The 18624-nt window shown below is 37.5% G+C and overlaps 1 protein-coding gene across 10 annotated transcripts in view; it reads left to right on the forward strand.

Annotated features, from left to right (window-relative positions):
• LOC308065871 (otogelin-like protein) overlaps positions 1-18624 on the forward strand; it is a 104441-nt gene that overhangs the window by 13712 nt on the left and 72105 nt on the right. For 7 of the 10 annotated variants that reach the window (XM_080392468.1, XM_080392474.1, XM_080392473.1 and 4 more), the window contains 12 exons: positions 2530-2648; positions 3852-4057; positions 6774-6904; positions 7532-7638; positions 9874-9980; positions 10678-10803; positions 11520-11628; positions 11875-11921; positions 13266-13411; positions 14995-15118; positions 16736-16913; positions 17853-17977. In XM_080392468.1, coding sequence (XP_080248594.1) covers positions 2530-2648; positions 3852-4057; positions 6774-6904; positions 7532-7638; positions 9874-9980; positions 10678-10803; positions 11520-11628; positions 11875-11921; positions 13266-13411; positions 14995-15118; positions 16736-16913; positions 17853-17977 — 1525 coding nt within the window. Of the gene's footprint in view, positions 1-2529; positions 2649-3851; positions 4058-6773; positions 6905-7531; positions 7639-9873; positions 9981-10677; positions 10804-11519; positions 11629-11874; positions 11922-13265; positions 13412-14994; positions 15119-16735; positions 16914-17852; positions 17978-18624 lie in introns of those variants that run through there. The other 3 variants (XM_080392471.1, XM_080392469.1, XM_080392477.1) reach the window with 3 other exon arrangements.

The following is an 18624-nucleotide window of genomic DNA, read 5'->3' on the forward strand; positions in this document are numbered from 1 at the left end:
AGGGAGAGTTCAAACCTATAGCCTCTCTGAAGGAAGATGCCCTATTTATTAGGCTGTTGGTTACTGTGGGGAGGATACGAGCTCATTATGTTACTTTTTACACAATGGTTGGGGTTTGATGCTGATAGGGCAGGGAAAAGAGGACAAGAGGGGTCCTAGTTCTAAGCCCTCGTGGTCACAGTGCTTGCAGGGGAAAAGGCAGACCTAGATGCTGATTTCTGCTCCAAGGACTAGTTTTCATATATAAACACATGACCTCCTCTCCCTCCAGATAACAGCATGTAATGAAGATAAATCTGCCATTAAAACTGCCATTTCTATTCACTCAGTTATAGACAGATACTGTTACATCTGACTTCCACCATTTTGTTTTAATTCTTCGGATTCTGTGTGCAGCTATAATCTTTCAGTAGTTTTCAGAAAATGCTGTAGAAGAGCCCAAAATTATATTACAATCTATAATCAGTATTCCTGTGGATTCCGGTTGCTCTGAAAAGGGACAAACTACCATTCAGTTGCTGGAACAAATACCGTGTTTTGCTGAAAACTGAAAATATTTACTCAGAAAAGTCATAGGTAATGTTGAAGCACTGCAGCCACTACAGGCTGGCCAATGGAGAGCCAAGAACCTTGACAAATCCTCACTTTACGGTCCTTCTGGCTTTAATAACCCACCTCTCTAGAGGAGGAGAAAACACAAGAATTATTTTGATTTTCCTTGATTGTTTACACAGAAACCACCTGCCAATGCTAGTAACATTTCTGATATCTTTATACATGTAAAAACTCTAATATTTTTCCTGGTTTGGTTTATTTCACTCAAAGAAACAGAAACTGTTTTTTACTTCCAGGATTGTCAGTTTAGGAATATTAATTTGAGTATATGTTAGCACTGTATATGTTTGCCAACAGATCTTTTCTAAGAAAATTATAGCTCTAGTTACTCTTACAGCCTCCATTACTATGTTGGCAAAATGTTTCCCAGTTACTAATCTATTTAGCTTCACAGCACTATCAAGTAAACTGGTAATGCAGCTCCCATCCTTCTCAGAGAATGGTAACACACACAGTCACAGGAATCATATTTGAGCTATCTAAACTCTGTCTACTTTTTAATCTAAGGTTCACAGCATGTTCCCCTGCCTCCTCAGCGGTATCTAAAATCAGCTCACAGGCTTTTGCAGCACTGCAGTCTAGGGCATCCCACAAGTTTGGGTGGCTCAGTGCCACTGAGATTAATGAAAGCTGTTGAAGTTTTGCTCAAGCCTTTGGAGAAGGTGTGTGCTAAAACTCAGACTATGTGAGTGTAATTTAAAACTATATAGTAGTTAATCAGTTAGAGCATATGCACAGAAAGTTGGAGACCTATATCCCTATCGTCTGTTAGAGTAAATTTGAACCCACAGTTTTCAAGTCCTGAGAGCATGCCCTGGCCAGCAAAAGCTGTGTGGTCCCTGGGGACAAGGACCTTCCTGCAGGAATTGTGCTGTGCCATGCTGGGAATGCAAAGAAGGTCTGACTTCAGGGGTAGCCTCTTTTTTGCCAAACTATAGAAAGGAAGAGTGTTGGCTTATCATGCCTGTTACAAGGTCTGATTATACATTTTTAATGTGAGATCCACTTCACTGCCCTAAGACTGTAGACATGCTGAGATAGGAGTTGCATGGTTTTCATTTCTGGAAGCATGCCTGTGAGATCTGTTTTAACACCTCCCTCCAGCAGTAGGCAGTCATGGAAGTCATACATTGCCAATATTGAAGACACACAGTTAAATCTCTCTCTGGCTGACTGAAACTTCTATTTCTATTGCTGTATTCAAACTAGAGAATCTGATATATGATACAAAGCAATACGCTGGCTCACTATGCTATATATGTGTAATGGGGAAAGGCAGACTTCAGAAAGGCCTGCCCTTCTCCATTAGCAGGGCTGGAAAGCCAGTGTGAAATGGGTTTCAACAGATTCATATAACTCAGATGCCTGCAGTAATCTGGGAGCACCCCAAAATCTCAACAAATCCTGAGTGGCTCAGGAAGGCATGTTGTAGTTCAGCTGGTGCCAGTCTCAACTGGCATGGAGAATGCTGGTATTATGATGAGGTTTTGTATTGTTTTGTAGTCCCCCCTTATAGATCAGACCTCTAGAAATAGGGCAAAAAGAGTGTTTCCTTAGTGCAAATAACAAGCTTCTACATTGGCAGTTATAAGCTAGCTCACTACACAGTGTCTCTGAAGTTCACCTACATAAAATACCTGAGTATTTCATCCAGTATTTAAACCACCACCTTGTGATGCTTTGTGCTATTTAACAGTTGTTGTATTTCCTAGTAGTATTGGGTAGCATGAACATTTAGTTTTGCGTATGTCCATAATTGTGAATTGTTAATATTCTAATTATTTATTTGTAAAGCTCTTTCAGTGATGGGTGCAAAGAAATGTAAAATATCATACATGAGTTTATGAAAAAAATGCATTCAATTATTGAGAACAAACATTTATTCTTATTGTGTGTATATTTTTCCCCTTTAAGGTTCATAACAGTCCTCACTGTTATGGTTCAGTATATACTTGTCAGAGGTCCATCAGCTTATTTTTTTCCAACCAAGAAATAATTATTTCAGGACATGAAGTAAGAAAAAGTGGAATCAGGTAAGTATTCTAATGGTAGGTTTTAACATTTTATTGCAAAAAGATAGTGTGGAGTTTGGGAAATTGGTGCTTTTTACGCCAGCGGAGAAAATAATTTGATATATATCTTTATTGATCCCTTGCTGTTCTCTATTGGGGCTGATAGATTTCTAGTGTGAACAGAGGTAGTAGTGTTGATGTAATACCTGAGTGAAGACAGCATACACTCCTCACATGAACCTGCTATTCAACTTCTCAGCTGTAACCTAATAATTACCCATCCCTACTTTGTATAGACTAAGTATGCATCAGACAGTTCTAGCTAATCCTTGGTGCATTCTGATACCGTTTTTGAACAAGGCAGTCATTATTTATTCTTGGTAGCTATACTTATGTAAGACATAATCTTCTTCTAGGCAAATCTCAATTGGTTGAATCAAGGATCTTAAGTCCTTTTTGTCCCTTTGGGGCAAAACCTTCACAGAACGCCTCTGAGGTACATCAAACCCCCGTATTTACCTTTTTTTTTTTTTTTAATAGGGTAAAAAGATGAGTGCAAGGCTGTCATAAATATGTTTTACTGGTTAATAAAATATAGAAAATGTCAGAGTTAAGATGTTCTTGCCATCCTCTTTGATGTAATGCTATAGCTGTTAACATCCAAGACTGATGGCTACATTGATACTGTTCATCCCAACAGAAGCAACTTTGGAAGATTAAGGTTAGATTCATACTGCAATATTATTTTCCAGTGGTCTTTGGCCAAAGGAGGAAGATATGCAGTATTTTGGTCAATAGTATTTTCTGTACTGTAAGTTCCTCCATTTGCAGATGTCTACCCGGTGATGGCCCTGTGCCCAGAAAGGCTGCTTGTGGTCTTAGTGTCACATAAGTCCTCGTGCAATGCAAGCATTCTCATGGAGTCACAGATTCCTCAATGTGCCCATGCTGGACTTTGAAAATGAAGATTAATTGTTCTTTCGGGCTTATAATTGGTACAACTGATAGATGTATACAGCAGAAATGCATTCTTTTTTGACGGTCAGTATAGAGAAGTAAACAGAAGAAAGGGCAGTAAAAGTATGATGAAGAATTGAATGGAAGTGACTGTATACACCAGGAAAAAGTACTTAGTGAGTTAGAAGGTGGCGTTTTATGTGGTGTTTTTCTAGCACTACACTCATTCCATCTGAGATCTTTGAAGCAGGCTGTTTATTTTCCCAGATTAATGTTGCCACAGACAGTTGGAAATGCTTTTCTTGAGAGACTGGCTGACTATATCCTGGTGAAGACCACCTTTGGTTTTTCTCTTGCTTGGGATGGAAACTCTGGTGTTTATATTAAACTGACAGAAGATCATAAGGGAAAAACTTGTGGCCTCTGTGGAAATTTTAATGGCAATAAATATGATGACCTGATACTGCAAAATAGTAAGTAAATAGCTTAGAAATACATGTTTACCTTGTGTGAACAGCTTCCATGTTCACTTTAAATATAATACTGTAAAAGGCGGAGTCCTCTTTCTGTTATTACAGTGTAAAATAGAATATCTGCTCTACTGTTCTGCATCATTATAGATGCTAAGGGAAAAGATCCTAGTTTAAGAAAGTATTTATATGTATGTTTAAAACTTTTCTTGCTCAGCAAAGCACTTGGAGTATGTTTACCTTAGCTGATGAAAGTGCCTTCAAATAGTAAATAAAGAAAGAAATGTTTGTGGTTTTCTTTATGTTTAAAGATGGAGGGAGAATGATAAAAGAGCCAAAATACTAATATCTGGGAAAAAGCACCATTTAAGTCATTTGTTTATATGAGCATCATAAAAATGCTAGTTGAAGTATCTACCTTTCAAAGCTTTTGCCAGGGAGTTCCTTGTATTTCTTTGTTGGTATGGTGTATTATGGGCCTCCAACTACCTTGTAAGATGAGGATTTGCCCAATGCTGTGTCTGAGGCAGGGTTGACTCGCCAAGCTGGTAGAATATTCTGTAGTCTGTGTGGTCAATACTCTATAGGGACTTTTGTCCTACTTGCAACTAATGGGGGGGGGGGGGGGGGGAAGAAAAAGAACAAGCCTGAGAATATGAGGAGTATTTTTCTCAGTCTCTGATAAAAACAAAGATAGGCCTGTTTTACTGTTACCATTAATTGCTGAGAAAATCTAGTCCCATGGCCCTGCATATTTCTTAAATCACAAAACTTACCTCACTGTAACTTTTTTCCCCTCTGCTTTTCCCCATTTGTTATGGTTGACAGTGGAGCTTTTTTACTTTCTAAGTGAAGGAAGATGCAGTGTACCTATATAGTCTTTAAATATCTGCACAATATAAATTGCTCATGCCTCTTCTGCCTTGAGAGCAGAAAGTTCCCTGTTTCATGCATTAACTTCTGCACACCAGAGTATAGTATGTTTAATAACTAATTAAAACTGGTGATCTGTAATAATAGAGAAAAATGGAGTTTGGAGGAGATAATGAATTCACATGATCTCTGAAAAATAGTAATTTCAGTATCTTTAAATGTATCATCTGTTATAAAATACTCACAGCTCTTAGCTTTCTTCATTTCCAGAGGTACATTTCTTCACCATTATAATTTCTTCTAGCATTTTTCTTTATCAGAAATTATAGTATTGTTGCAGTGTACAATCGAGAGCACTATGAATCATTTTAACCTTGAACCAGTTGTATAACACGGTGCCTTGACTCTGCAAATACAAAGCATGAAGTTCTGATATCTTCACTAGAGTAGACTGCCAATTCAAATTATTTTTAAGCCACAACTTTTTCTAAGTGTTTCCAAACCTTACAAATCATCTGGGATGATGATTTATGTCCCCCAGGTAAATTACTTCTCCCAGTAGTGTACAGGAAGCTCTTACAACTATCCTGAGTCTTCCAGAATCTGAATGCTCTTTATTTGCAATGCCCCAAATAAATAAGTTGCTCACAGGCATGTAATACTCCATTTCAAAGCACTGTATAGCTTTAATATACAAGGCTGTATCTGTGTATGGAACTGTTTCAAGGACAGTGATTTTATTTTGAGGCATTTTGTGAGGACTTAGAAATTTTTTTCAAGCCATGTTGAAATAGAAATAAAATATTTTTAATGATTTTGCAGAAACAGAATTATGTCAGCAGGTTTACGTGTAGACCAAAACCCAGCTTTTTATGCTTGGGAAGGGTTTTCTGTGTAAAGAACTATTCTGTCAGAGGGAGAGATGTTTTAAGTCTCCCTGCTCTTAAATAAAATAGACTGCTGGTTAGGATCTTTGTTTGTTTGTGGAGATCCAAGTACACATATCTGATTAGTGTGCTTTGGGGTTTTCCACATTGCAGTGTCAAACTTTGTACATCTTGTGCTAGAAGAAGTTAGATTAAGTTTTGGATAATACATCTCTATGAAAAAAACCCTGTATAATTTCAATACCCTATCTCCTAACCCTGCAGACATATAGATAAACATATCATAGATAATAATTACTGTAAGGTTCTCCAAGGTAGAGGCAATATACCCTTTTTAACATACTTAAGAACATAGAAAAAGTGTAATATTTAGTTCTTGCTGCCAAAATATGGAAATTTTGGGTCTGTTTCTTTACTGCCAACCTTCTTGTATGTTTGTGTATCTTCCTCAGCCTGTTGCCATGACTTCCAGTCATGCATCTCATTCATTAATAATTCTCCCATGCTCATGCTGTGAGGACAGCTGGGCATGTAAGTGATGTGTTTGTTGTAGGGCTTTTCTGCAGCAAGTGAAGAGGAAGGAGATAACAGCACTAACTGACCTTTGTGAAACACTATGAAAGCCTTCACTTGCTTTAAATAAATGTATTTTTTTCTTAAGGATTCAATGAACTATGCTTGTCTTTATTTGTGTGTTTGGTATAAAATGGTCAGTGATTTCACTTAACCAACCAGCACCTTGTCATGTATTTTTTTAATAATTTTATTTAAATGTTGTGTAAAATACTACCTGAAATTAAAAAAGAAAAATAACAATTTTCTACACCACCTGTACACTGAACATTTTTGTAACTGAGGTAATGAACACATTGAAAAACTACCAGAAATTTGAAAGCTGTCTTTTGTGTTTGTGTTGACATTTTTTTTCCCCTGGACGCTCTTCCAATGTTTTCATGGAGTAGGTGAATATACAGAAGACATTTCTGAATTTGCAAATAGCTGGGCTGTGCAAACCTCAGATGATGCAGCTTGTGCACCTACTGCCTCAGATTTTTCCAGTCCTTGCTCAGCTGATGCAGAATCCACTGAGGTAAATTAATCAAATTATTTATATATATATGTGTGTGTGTGTGTGTGTGTATACATTCTTAACCCTTACTGCCTAGTGATGGTACAAGAATCTAGCAATACACACCAAATGCCTTAAATGCATTTAAGGCTTTGTGAAAGGGAAGATTCAGGTCAGGACTGTTGGTAGGGAAGGTGTGAAGATCTTCAGATGTTTAGCTTAGAAGTACAAAGGCTCAGATAGGATGTGCCAAGTGGTACAGGTCTGTTAGCAGAGCTCTTCATTGCTGCATGAAATTTGGATTCAGTTTCTAGTCCTGGCATCTTACACCTCATTGTTTTGGAAACTGAAAAGCTGCAGAAGTAACATGCTCAGCTCCTGCATTGATACAAAATGTTTTTTTTGTCATATCACACTCTTTCATCCCAGCTGGTTTAGGAGCAGCATGCAATCAAGCCAGCCTAGGCAGGGAGGACAAATTTTAGGAAGAATAATGAAGGAGACATAATAATAAATTGAGACTGTGAGATTCTCAAATGTTAATGGGAATATAAAGGACCCTAGATTAGGGAAACAAAGTTAAAAAGAATACTTCTTGTTCAGAAAGTATTTGCTAACTGTCATTTACTGATTCTCCTTAATGCACAGGACATATTCTTCAAGTGCCAAATATTCCTACAGTTTCCTTTTCTCAGCTGTCATGAAAGCATAGATCCGTATTCTTATATTTCTAGCTGTATGAATGATCTTTGCAGGTAAGACTGGAGTTCTTGTGTATTTATTTTTGATACATAAAATGAATGCTCACTCTTTCATTTGAGACCAGAACTGAGCAGCAATGAGGGAAGTTAGGAGGAACCAAGTTCAAAATAAAAAAGATGGGGTTTCTCAGTGGGTGATTTAGAGGAAACAAAGAGCATAGAACCAGCCGGACAAGAGATATTTGGTTGCTAAAGTTTTACATCAATTCAAGGAAATACTAGACAAATACAAGGAAGAGAAATCCATGGAGAATCATTAATGGCAAAGAGGAGCTGCTAATCACAACCCCCTTAAATCTGTGTCTGGAGGTCCTGAATCAAAAATACATGGAAATGATACTAGGGGATAATATCAATGATACTGGAGAGGCTGGACCATTTGTCTGTCAGAGACTGTTTTTATGAGCAACTGCTATGGTTCAAATTAGAATTTTTCAAAATTATTTTATTTATGTAAATTCAGAGTTGTCAAAGAAATTCAACGCTTATTGCCTTTGTGGGAGTTACACCCCCTCAGCTGCTGGCATTATATGCAACCTGGTATTTTTCCCATAGGTCTCCAGATTCCTGTTTAGTTCTTGTCATTCAAGTTAAACTGGTGCTCCGGAGTGTAATGAATAGATGACTGAACAGTGTACCATTTCTTTTTAATAGGGTTTTTAAATTAAGAAGTAATCATTATAATAATAGTATTTTTACCAGATACTGTTATGGCCTTCTCAGAGTATCATCAATTTAATCAAAACCATACAAAAAGGACCAAGACTAAAAGTAAGAATCACTCAGTATAATCTATTGCAACTTGTTAGTTCATTTTTGCTGAATTTTTAGTTTTCTGATTTACCATAAAGTCAAGATAGAAGAATTTGTGTTTGTAGGCAAATTTCCAAAGCATGTTTCTTGAATTTTGTGTTCTGTACGTTGATTTAGCTCAGAGAAGAGATGAGTTGCCTCTCTTTGTTGTAGTCTCTTTGTAACTCAGGAGTTTATTGTGACTTTTGAAGAAGAAGAATAACGAAAAGCAAATTTTCAAATGTGATATTCAATAAGTGTGATGGTGTTAAGGTGGATTTGATTTTTGTCAACATGCGTATGTCTGTTGATATGAATTGTGTGAACATTAAAACCTTGAAGAAAGTTTCTGTATTTCAGAATTTCATTAATTTAGGCTTATTTTGTTTATAAAAGAGACATCTCTTCTTGTAGCTTAGTGTCAGTTTATGAAGATTTTTGTAGGGCCATAGTGTATGCCAAGTATTCTTTCTATTAAGACCCATTTAATTGGATCAGATAAGGAGAGCTGGAGAGAATCTGATCACTGTAAGAAAGAGTATAGTGGTGTTTGATTTGATAACAGATTTGTTGAAAGCAGAATACAAGCACAATATAATATATTCTTAAGACCATTAATTCTGGAAGCATGATCTTGTGTGCTGAAAGACAAACTCAGTTGATCTGTCAGTCATGCTTATAATAGAAATGTCATGTTATGACTAGTTCATTTTGGCATCAAGTCCTCCACAGTGAGTGATGGGATGTTGGACCTTCACAGTAATAAAACGTTGGTGGTATCTTACATCTGAATAAAATCTGAGGTTACCTAAACACTAATCAATGTCTCTTTACTTGATCCTGGCAAAAGCGCACTGTACTGCTTCTTCTGTACAGACTAAGGCAGAGATAATGTCTTTGGCCAAGGTCCTGCTGTAAATCCCTACAGTATTCAGTGGGTAATGCTTCTGGCACCAAGCTCTTCAGCACAAGGTCAGGAGTCTACCAACAGAGTTCTTCTCACCTAAGTTCAATGAATGGCAGGCAATTAGAAATTTGAACTTGTAACTTGGAACAGAATGTCTTTTATCAGTGTAGGTCAGTGTCCATGTCATGCAGGTGGAAGAGGGCCTGAGATGTGGATCTTAAGACTGTTGAGTTGTCCATTGTCTTCAAGACAAGGTCTTCATTCATCATAATCAGCATTTATATTTTTTTTAATAAATTACTGGTTTTGTTCATTGTGGTAATATTAAAAATAATAACTTTTTGTAAGATCAAGTGGTAAAAAAACAAGTGTATTCTGTATTGTTCATTCCCTTTCATAGTATTGTCACTGTGTGCAGTTACAATTGAGTGGTGTCAGCTATTTGTGAAGTATCTGATGCAGTGTCCCGTGGCAGAGATTTGTAGATGGAATTTGAGTTCCTTGATTACTCTTTTGTTTTATCATTTCAGAGTGGATGATGATGAAACATACTGCAGGGCAGTGACAGAGTACGCTAGAGCATGCTCTCACGCTGGGTCCCCAGTGCGGGACTGGAGGGATGACTTTCCTGCCTGTAGTAAGACTCTTTAATAAAGCATACTATGTGACCTTTGAGACATCCCATGTATTCATTTCAGATAATGCCATCTTGACAACATTTGTCACTATAGAACTCAAATTTGATACTGAAGTAGATCAGCCAGCTTCACTTTTGCTGCCAAACAATGAATTCAATGACTTGCTAGAGGAATATTTTAATACCATTGTGATACGATCCAGATCCATATAAAATTCATGTTTCTGCAGATTGCTTGAATCATCATGTGTGCTGATCATATTCTAGGACAAAGAAGAATCATCTGCAGAGATCTGATGTTGCCCCTCTTCCCAGATGACTTTTCAGTCTCTACTGGCCCTATAACAGAATGAATACAGTTAATCCAGCTCCTTTTAGTTATCACCACCACCCACCAATTGCAGTTCAGTCTCATGCACCAGACTTTGAACTACCTGAAATACGAGCACATGTTCCCCTGTCACAGAAACTATAACTTCTTTTGGAGGGGTGATATAAGAATTTGGTAAAGACAGACTTAAATACTGATGAGAGATTTACCACAGTTCATCAGTTAAAACCTCTCAAAAAAATCCATTGTACCTGATCTGAATAATTACCTATACCAGCAGCACTACAATCTATTTGAGAGAGAGGGCTTCTCCAGCGTGGAAAGAGAAATTGCACTAATGTTCTCTTTACCATATATTTTTTCTAGCTGAGAAGTGTGAAGACAGCTTTGTACACCGTGACTGTATCAGTTGTTGTCCACCAACCTGCACGTTTGAAAAAGATTGTCTTGGCAGCAACCTACACTGCTTAGATGGCTGCTACTGTCCAGATGGTAAGTACTGTCAATTTTATGTGAAAAAGTATGTGCCAAGCTAATACCCACAATCATAATAAAGTTGTCTAAATAGGCAGTGCTTAAAATTAAAACCTGAAAATATGAATATTGTAAATTCTGCTCTAGCTGGTGTTATTCTTACTGTGACTCTTCTTCTATTGTCTTCTAATCATTTCGCTAGAACACAAAGGTAGCTCAGAATGAAACACCAGTTGAAACCTGGAGCCATCACTAATGTTTGCTACAATAAGCTATTGCAAAGATTTAATCCACTTTATTTGAATTATTCCAAAATTTATTGATGTTTTGTTTAAACAGAATGTGTCTTACGCTCCCTACAAGAAAACTCATTTCCTGAGACCTGTACTCAATAAAAATTAGGGGTTGGACTATGAAGAGCCCTGTTCTAGAAGGATTAAAGATTATATTATCTTGGAATCTTTTAATTTTTGAGTCTGTACAGTTTTACATGCTTAAAGCAGACATTTTTCATAAAACAACTATTCAGAGCGGCAACTGCTTTGAGAGAGCTTCACTGTTCACCATTCTGAGCTCTCTGCACTCACTGGGTGACTCTTTTAGCTGGTCCTCTGTTAAGTCTGGTGGGATCACTTTCTGGTGGATTTGAATGTTTGATTCAGCTGGGGGAAGAACAGTGATTTGGAGTCTGTTAATTTCTTTTTTATCTCATTTATTAACTTTCCTCCCAATAGGTCTCATTATGGAAAATGGAACTTGTATCTCAGTGTCAAATTGCCCTTGTATTTATCATGGAACTGCCTTCCCTGTTGGCTCAAAAATTGAACAAGAATGTAGCAACTGGTATGTGAAAGCCACACATCTGTATTTCCTCTCTCTGTGACTGCTGCCCATAGTTTAACATCATAGTCACACATTTTAAAGAATAGTTAGCACTTACATTTTACAGTCTGTGTCCTGTGTATCACTAAAATATGCAGGCTTTTCCATGGAAAGGGTGAATTCAAGACATATTAAGTATCTCAAAGCTGCTTTTTCTGCTACAGGTTAGAACACTGATTTTATGTGTTTTGTGATTTTTCTTTTTAGTGTTTGTATTGGTGGCATTTGGAACTGCACTGATCATGATTGCCCAGGTATCTGTGTTTCATTGTTCTTTTCTCTCCTCAGTGAACGTAAGGGAGACAACAGAGCCAAATATGATCCAAGGGCTTGGGATGCTAATTTAAGGAGAAAGATTAAGCAGATGGATGTTGAGAGTATCAGTGGGCCATCTGGGGTGAAGCTGTTCACTGCCTGACCATACTCACCTTTTCCGATCTGCTTCCTTGACTCAGTGTGTTACATCCCCCTCTTTGTTTTCTCTCTCCTGCTTATGCTCTATGTTTTTTGGGGCAGGTGACTTATTTCTACAACCTGTACAGTACCTAGGCCAGGTATAAGGATCTCCTAACTTTTAGGTGCAATTGTAATGCAAATAATAAGAAAAACATCATTCTGATGATCAGTGTGCTACATTTTCTCTCTTGTAATGGCAGTTCATATCTTTAAAGATTACATGTCTCTGTAATGAGTTACTCAGAGGAACATGCAATACTTGGATAGTGAAACTCCCTTGACAGTTCTGTATCTCAGACAAGATTATACTATGAAGCTTGTGAAATACAGAACTTTTTACAAATTAAGGGGCCTCCTCTGAATGAGGTAATAAAAAAGCTTAACAGTTACCAGGCAAGGCTTGACAGGTGGATCTGTAGCATAGAACAGCTGACACTGAGAACCACTCCGTAGGTTTTGTGTGTGTTATGTGTGCATGTGGGGGGGGTGTAATTATGACTACTCTAGTCTGGTCCTGGGGACTGAATGCCTGTTAGTAGTGGGAGCAGGTTAGACATGCTTCCACAGAGCACTGCCTGCAGTAGTTGCAGCCAAAATGGATCTAGTTCATGTGCTCTGACACTGCCCCATGGTGTGAATGAAAGTGCAGTAAGTGGGGATGCACGGGAGACTTGTTTCAACAGTGCACTCCTGATCTGAACTGAAAAATGCATATAGATGTGCCCTGAGGACAGACACCTGGAGCCTCTTCATACCTGCGGTAGCAAGCAGTGCCATAATACCTAGAAGGAAGAAGGAAGCTTTCACACTCAATCATGCCAAAAGATGATGATTCTAGGAAACTTCAGGACTGTAATACAGAGGAAACTTTTTTATTTTAGAGAACTCATGACTCAAAGGCATCTCATCTAGTTAGAACCTGCACATTGGTGCATACAATATGAGATGGTATCTGATGGAAATAGGTATATATAATGTATTTTATTTCCAAATGCCAGAATAGCTAGATAGATTACAGTTAGCCTGGATTATGTGCTTAGAAATAAGGAGAAAGCTTCTCATTTCTCTCTCTTACATTATTTAGAGAATAACGTTGCATTCTTATGCAAGTGAACATTCTTGTTTATCCTTTTTCTCTCAAGCCGAGTGCTCGATCACAGGTAGCTCTCATTTCACAACATTTGATGGGCGTCACTTCACCTTTCTTGGGATTTGCCAGTACATTTTGGTAAAAGGCACTGGGAGAAACAAATTCACAGTCACTTTACAGAAAACACCTTGTGGACAGGTAAGTCATTTTTGTTGAACATTCACAACAAATGTGTCCTTCCATCTTTCAGGCAATCTTGTACAGATGCTACTGTAAACTACTGGGCTGTGTTTAACAGAAAATATAAACCAAAATAATTTTACAGCTTTTTTTGTAAGTGGTTGTATTGCTACATATTGTATTATCCTTTGCAAAATCAGTTGCATCTTTAGAGGGATAAAGTTTAAGTAGATATTCATTTATACATGCTAAACAAGTATATATATCTTTGTTTATGGTACAAACAGACGTCTTAGGCTTTAGAAAAGCTCTTGCTGGCAGCACTGAACAGGTTTAATACACTGCTAGTCAGGCAAAAGATTTTTTTTTTATATAGCTTTAGTTTTTTATTTGATATGCCATAACATTTATTTAATTAGAACAATGCCTTTTAGAAAGCTGTTGAAGAGACTAGATACCACACATAGTAATTTGAAAGTATTTTGGCAGGTATCCAACAACAGGCTTTATGAATAGAGGTGCTTATAAAAAGTACTTACCTGCAAGACTGGATTTAATGATGTTGTTAGTCACCTAGGCTTTCAGGAGAAGGGACTCTGAGCCTGTGACTCATAGCTGCCCTTGTGCTAAGGGCTAGAATGCCTGAACTTATCAGCAGGGAGTGATGCACTGAAGCTGCCCTGCTATGGGGCTCTCTCATGTCCCTTCAAAAGCTAGACTATGAGCTCATGCCTCTGCTTTTTTTGTAAGCACCTCCTTCTCCTGCATAGATGTTGAGACTCCTCTTTCTGCATTTCAGATGGCTTCAAGCATGAAATGGTTGGTTACTTAGCCACTGAGAGACTAGGATGCTACTGGAAATGACCCTTAGCACAACTCTAGACACCTTGGAAAGTTTCTGGGTGAAGACACGGGGGCCCTGGGGGAACATAGGACGCTTGATTTAAGCTGGTTATGTGTTCACCTTTTGTCCTGTACTTAGGTTCATAAATTCTACCTGGACAGCACTCTAAAATGATTGGTGTGAGTTGGTTTATAAGTCACCATTTTTTGATAGTCAGATATTTATACATTATTGTAGTATAATTCTGGAGAAATTACATCCTTTTGGTCTGCAGTCAGAGATCATGACTATGTTTCAAGGTGAGAAGCATCTTCAAGTGTGCAGTGATTTCTTCCTCCTGCATTGCTGCATTTGGGCTGCGGTTGCACCAGCTTGATATAGATGGGGTCAGACTCCTGCTCAAACACTGGTTAACCCAGCAGCAATGGGGAGTACCCAGGGCAGCCATGCAAGTATGGCCTTTTGAACCAAGTATTAGTACTTGGGGACCTCTGTCCACTTAACATTAGACTGCCATAATAGCTAAGACGCATTCTCCTTGCTCTTGTATGCATATGCAATGTTTTATTATATTTTACATCCATTCCAAGTGCTCTGTTTAATGCTTTGAGTGATAGTTTACAACCGATTTACCTGACAACAGTTTTGGTATTTCATTTCTATACAACTGTTTTTCCCCGTTTTTGTTTGTTTTTGCTTTCCGTGGTAATATTAATGTCTTTGCCTGTTTCTGATGGTGAAACTTGTTTCTATTTAGAACTTTGACCATGCCTGCATTGAGTCTGTAACACTAGTTCTTGAAGATGATGTGAGCAAACAAGTAACCCTCACAAGATATGGTCAAGTCCAAACTGGCCCTAACCAAGTTTTTAACCTTAATGGTAAGAAGTGCGTGGAGTAGAATTTTACCAGGGTTCAGTTCACATTATTTCTTTTATATGCTCCAAAGCTTTTTAATAATATTTATGAAGAAGAAATTTTTTAAATAAGACTTATGAAATGTACAATCACTTACTTCTTACAGCCTTAGTAATGGTTCTAAAAATGTGCTTTTTCAGTCTGTGAAAGAGAGTCCTTCATTATGCCCTCATTTCTTTGCATTTTTTATTTTCAGAGTACCTAGAAATTCTACCCATTTTGGTTTTGGTTAGTGGGGAGAGGGTAAGAAAAAAGAAGGGAGGTGAAGAGAGGTTGGAACCCATCTTGATGCTGATGTTAAGGTCTAGCTTGGCAAAAGCTTTTTGGAATAAATGGCATGGGATAGAATCCATGTGCTCTACAGGATGTATATTGCTTTCAGCGCTGACTTATGTTGTGATTTCAGGCAAATTACTTCAACTTTTTGGAAAGGCTAGTGAAAAAAATCAGCCTTAAAAGGATGTTACAAAATTAAGCACTGAAGATGGAAATGATATTGCTAAATTTTGTATCTTACAGTGATCAGTAGTAAATTCTTAACTGCATTTTTAATCTCTTTCGGAAAGAGTAAAGTGGGAGTTCCCCTTTTCTGTACCAGCCTCCACCAGAACAGAGTTTAGGGAGTTCTGTGCTGGTGGTTGCAGCTATGTCTTTTCTTCACTGAATTTCTCCAGTCACAAGTTCTTCTTCTGGCATTCACAGCTCAGTTATACTTCCAGTTATGTTGATAGTTCTGCTTCATAATTTCATATTATGTCTTTTGAATCAGCCCCTATTAATTTTCTTGCCTCTTTCCATAGTCTGTAACAAATATAATCTATGACAAATATTTTGGTGTCACACTCATGATAACTGGGTGTATCTAGTAAGTCTTACCAGCTAAGAGCATCTTCAAGCTCACATAGGCATTTTATCTGCCTTTTCTCAGTTTACGTACCTAAGCACATGTGTGTGGATGTGTAGAGGCTGCTAATGAAGGTAGATCTGCTTTAAACTTACAGCTGCAAGTAACCCAACATTGTGTAGCAAATGAATGCCGTAACTGTGAAATCTCCATTTCCTTGCATAATGGGGTTTGCTGGGGAGGAAAGCTGGGAATTTGATATGGCCTTAGTTCACATACAGTCTAAGGAAGGAGCTATACTGATGTCATATCAATAGTATTAAGAGAGAAGCTTCTATCTAAAGACAGCAATACACTTCACAGACATCTGTTAATTAGTCTTATAACATCCCCGGAGAATAAGAAACAAGTGGTGTCTTGTCTTCTCGTGGCCAGAGGCATGCAGTTGCATTGCTTGCCTCTTAAAAAAAAAACAAAAACACTCACAGGTACAGAAAGCTGAGAGATTTTTTTACTGTCCTCAGTAGCTGCAATTCCTGATTTGTATGGCGAATGAAAAAGATAGGTAGTCTCATAAATTCAGATGGAGAATGGGTGAGGTTATTTGTCTGCAGGTGATGTTGTGCATAGATTCTCGTTTTATTTCTGAGTTTTCAAAATCTATTTTCAGGGGTAAAAAAGTACAACCTGGAAGTTGCATTTCAGTGACTTTGCTTTTTTCTTTTGCTATGTGCAGGGGCTGTTGAAATTCAGAATATATCTTCCGTCTTTGTTCAACTGAAAACTAGTTTTGGTTTGAAGATACTGTTTGCTAAAGATGGAGAAAGGATCTATGTTCAAGTTGATGTCAGCTGGAAGAGAAGAACATTAGGACTATGTGGAACATACAATGGGAATTTAAGAGATGATTTTCTGTAAGTTGTATATTGTACATTTAGATTATGTTTAATAACAAGGGAAAAGTTTTGTTGAATGTAATAATCTGATTATTTAATTTCATTAGCATGCTTGTACTTTATTAAACTAACCAATATAAAATCTCTTGATGAAAATACTAGTCACTTTTAAAAATATGAAATTCATACATTTAGCAAAGTCATTCCAAGATGTTTAGCTAAGTCTAGAAAACTACCATATTATTTATAGAAGTTATTGGATGATATTGCTTGCTTGAATGCACTTTTTCTCCCTCACTGCTGCTCCCTTAACATCAGAGCAAATATGTGAGCACTTACGAAAAGAGTGGATGATAATACTAGTATAAACCTCACCTGATAAACACTTACTACTGCTTGATTTTTTCCCCCACATCAGTTTTTAATGGAGAAAAAATGTAATTCTGAACCACAGGAATAGTTTAATTAGAAGGGGACACTTTCCTTGTTCTTTTACTTAATTTCCTCCAAAGTTCCTCAAGCTATAATATCACAAAACTTTTCTAGCAATTACAAATGCTTTTGAAATACTTGGTGAAAACCAGCATCAAAATGCAAGCAACTCCCCTCTAGAACACTGAAATTAGCCAACAGGTCAAATTTTCACTGAATGTATGTACTCTATAAATAAAGGCCAAATTCTTTTTTTCATTAACACATCCTGCAATCTATTTCAGAGTACTTGAATTAAGTGTGAGGGCAGACTTTGCATGTAAGAATATTTTTGTATAAGTAAAATATTGGGGAAAAAGCTTCACATGCCCTCTTTTCTTTTGTGCCTCGCAGATGGAAAATCTTTTGACACATTGAAGGTTCAATGTGACTAAGCACCTAAGGCTTTTTGATGTACTTGCATCCTCACCCATGTAGTCCATAAGGTCAGCAGGGCACTTGCAGTGCTGATCTTTTCTTTTTCAGTTCTCCAGCAGGGATGATAGAAGGGACCCCACAACTTCATGCCAATGCATGGAAGGTTTCCTCAGCTTGTTCTGTGCCTATCAATATTCCTGTTGTTGATCCCTGCAATGTTAATCAGCAAAACGGTATGTTTTTACATAGGAGTCTGGAATTCACTGTATCTTATTATTATGGGTCATTTTTTGTTTTCCTTGTGAATGAGTTGCACGTACATGTATTTCAACTCCAGTTTTAGATGTGCACCCTTTCTTACCTTTTTCTTTTTTGGAAAAGACCATTCTTTCTATACATTTAGCATGTAAAATGAAGTCAGGCCGTTGTGAATACAAGCTTGTTGATCATTTAATGCTGGGTGCACTGGCCATGAGTCCTAAATTCTGCTGTCTAATATACACGCAGAACACTGGCTGTAGTCCTCTAAATCACACCAGTCAATTTGAGTGATGTGTGTGATGCATGTTTGTAGATTAACAAAGAATGTACTGGAGTGTCTTGCAAAGACAGTCTTCAGATCAAAACTCCTGTCTCTGACTTCTCTATGCTTGTTGGATTAGAAGTTTCCTTACTCTCCATCTAAACTCTCTGACACAAACTGATGCAAACAATCTGAGATCCTTGGATTTGTTCAAATTCCTGAGTAAAGATTTAATTTTGGCTGGTTGACATGCCTATGTTTTGCGTTGGACTTTCACTGTCTCCTCCTTTCCATGTTGCTGTTCTTTTCAGTTAATGTAGACAATGGGTAGACAGTAGTTGCCAATTCTGACAGAAT

The sequence above is a fragment of the Falco punctatus genome (assembly GCF_963210335.1).
Source record: "Falco punctatus genome assembly, chromosome: 6".
NCBI classification, from domain to species: Eukaryota; Metazoa; Chordata; class Aves; order Falconiformes; family Falconidae; genus Falco; species Falco punctatus.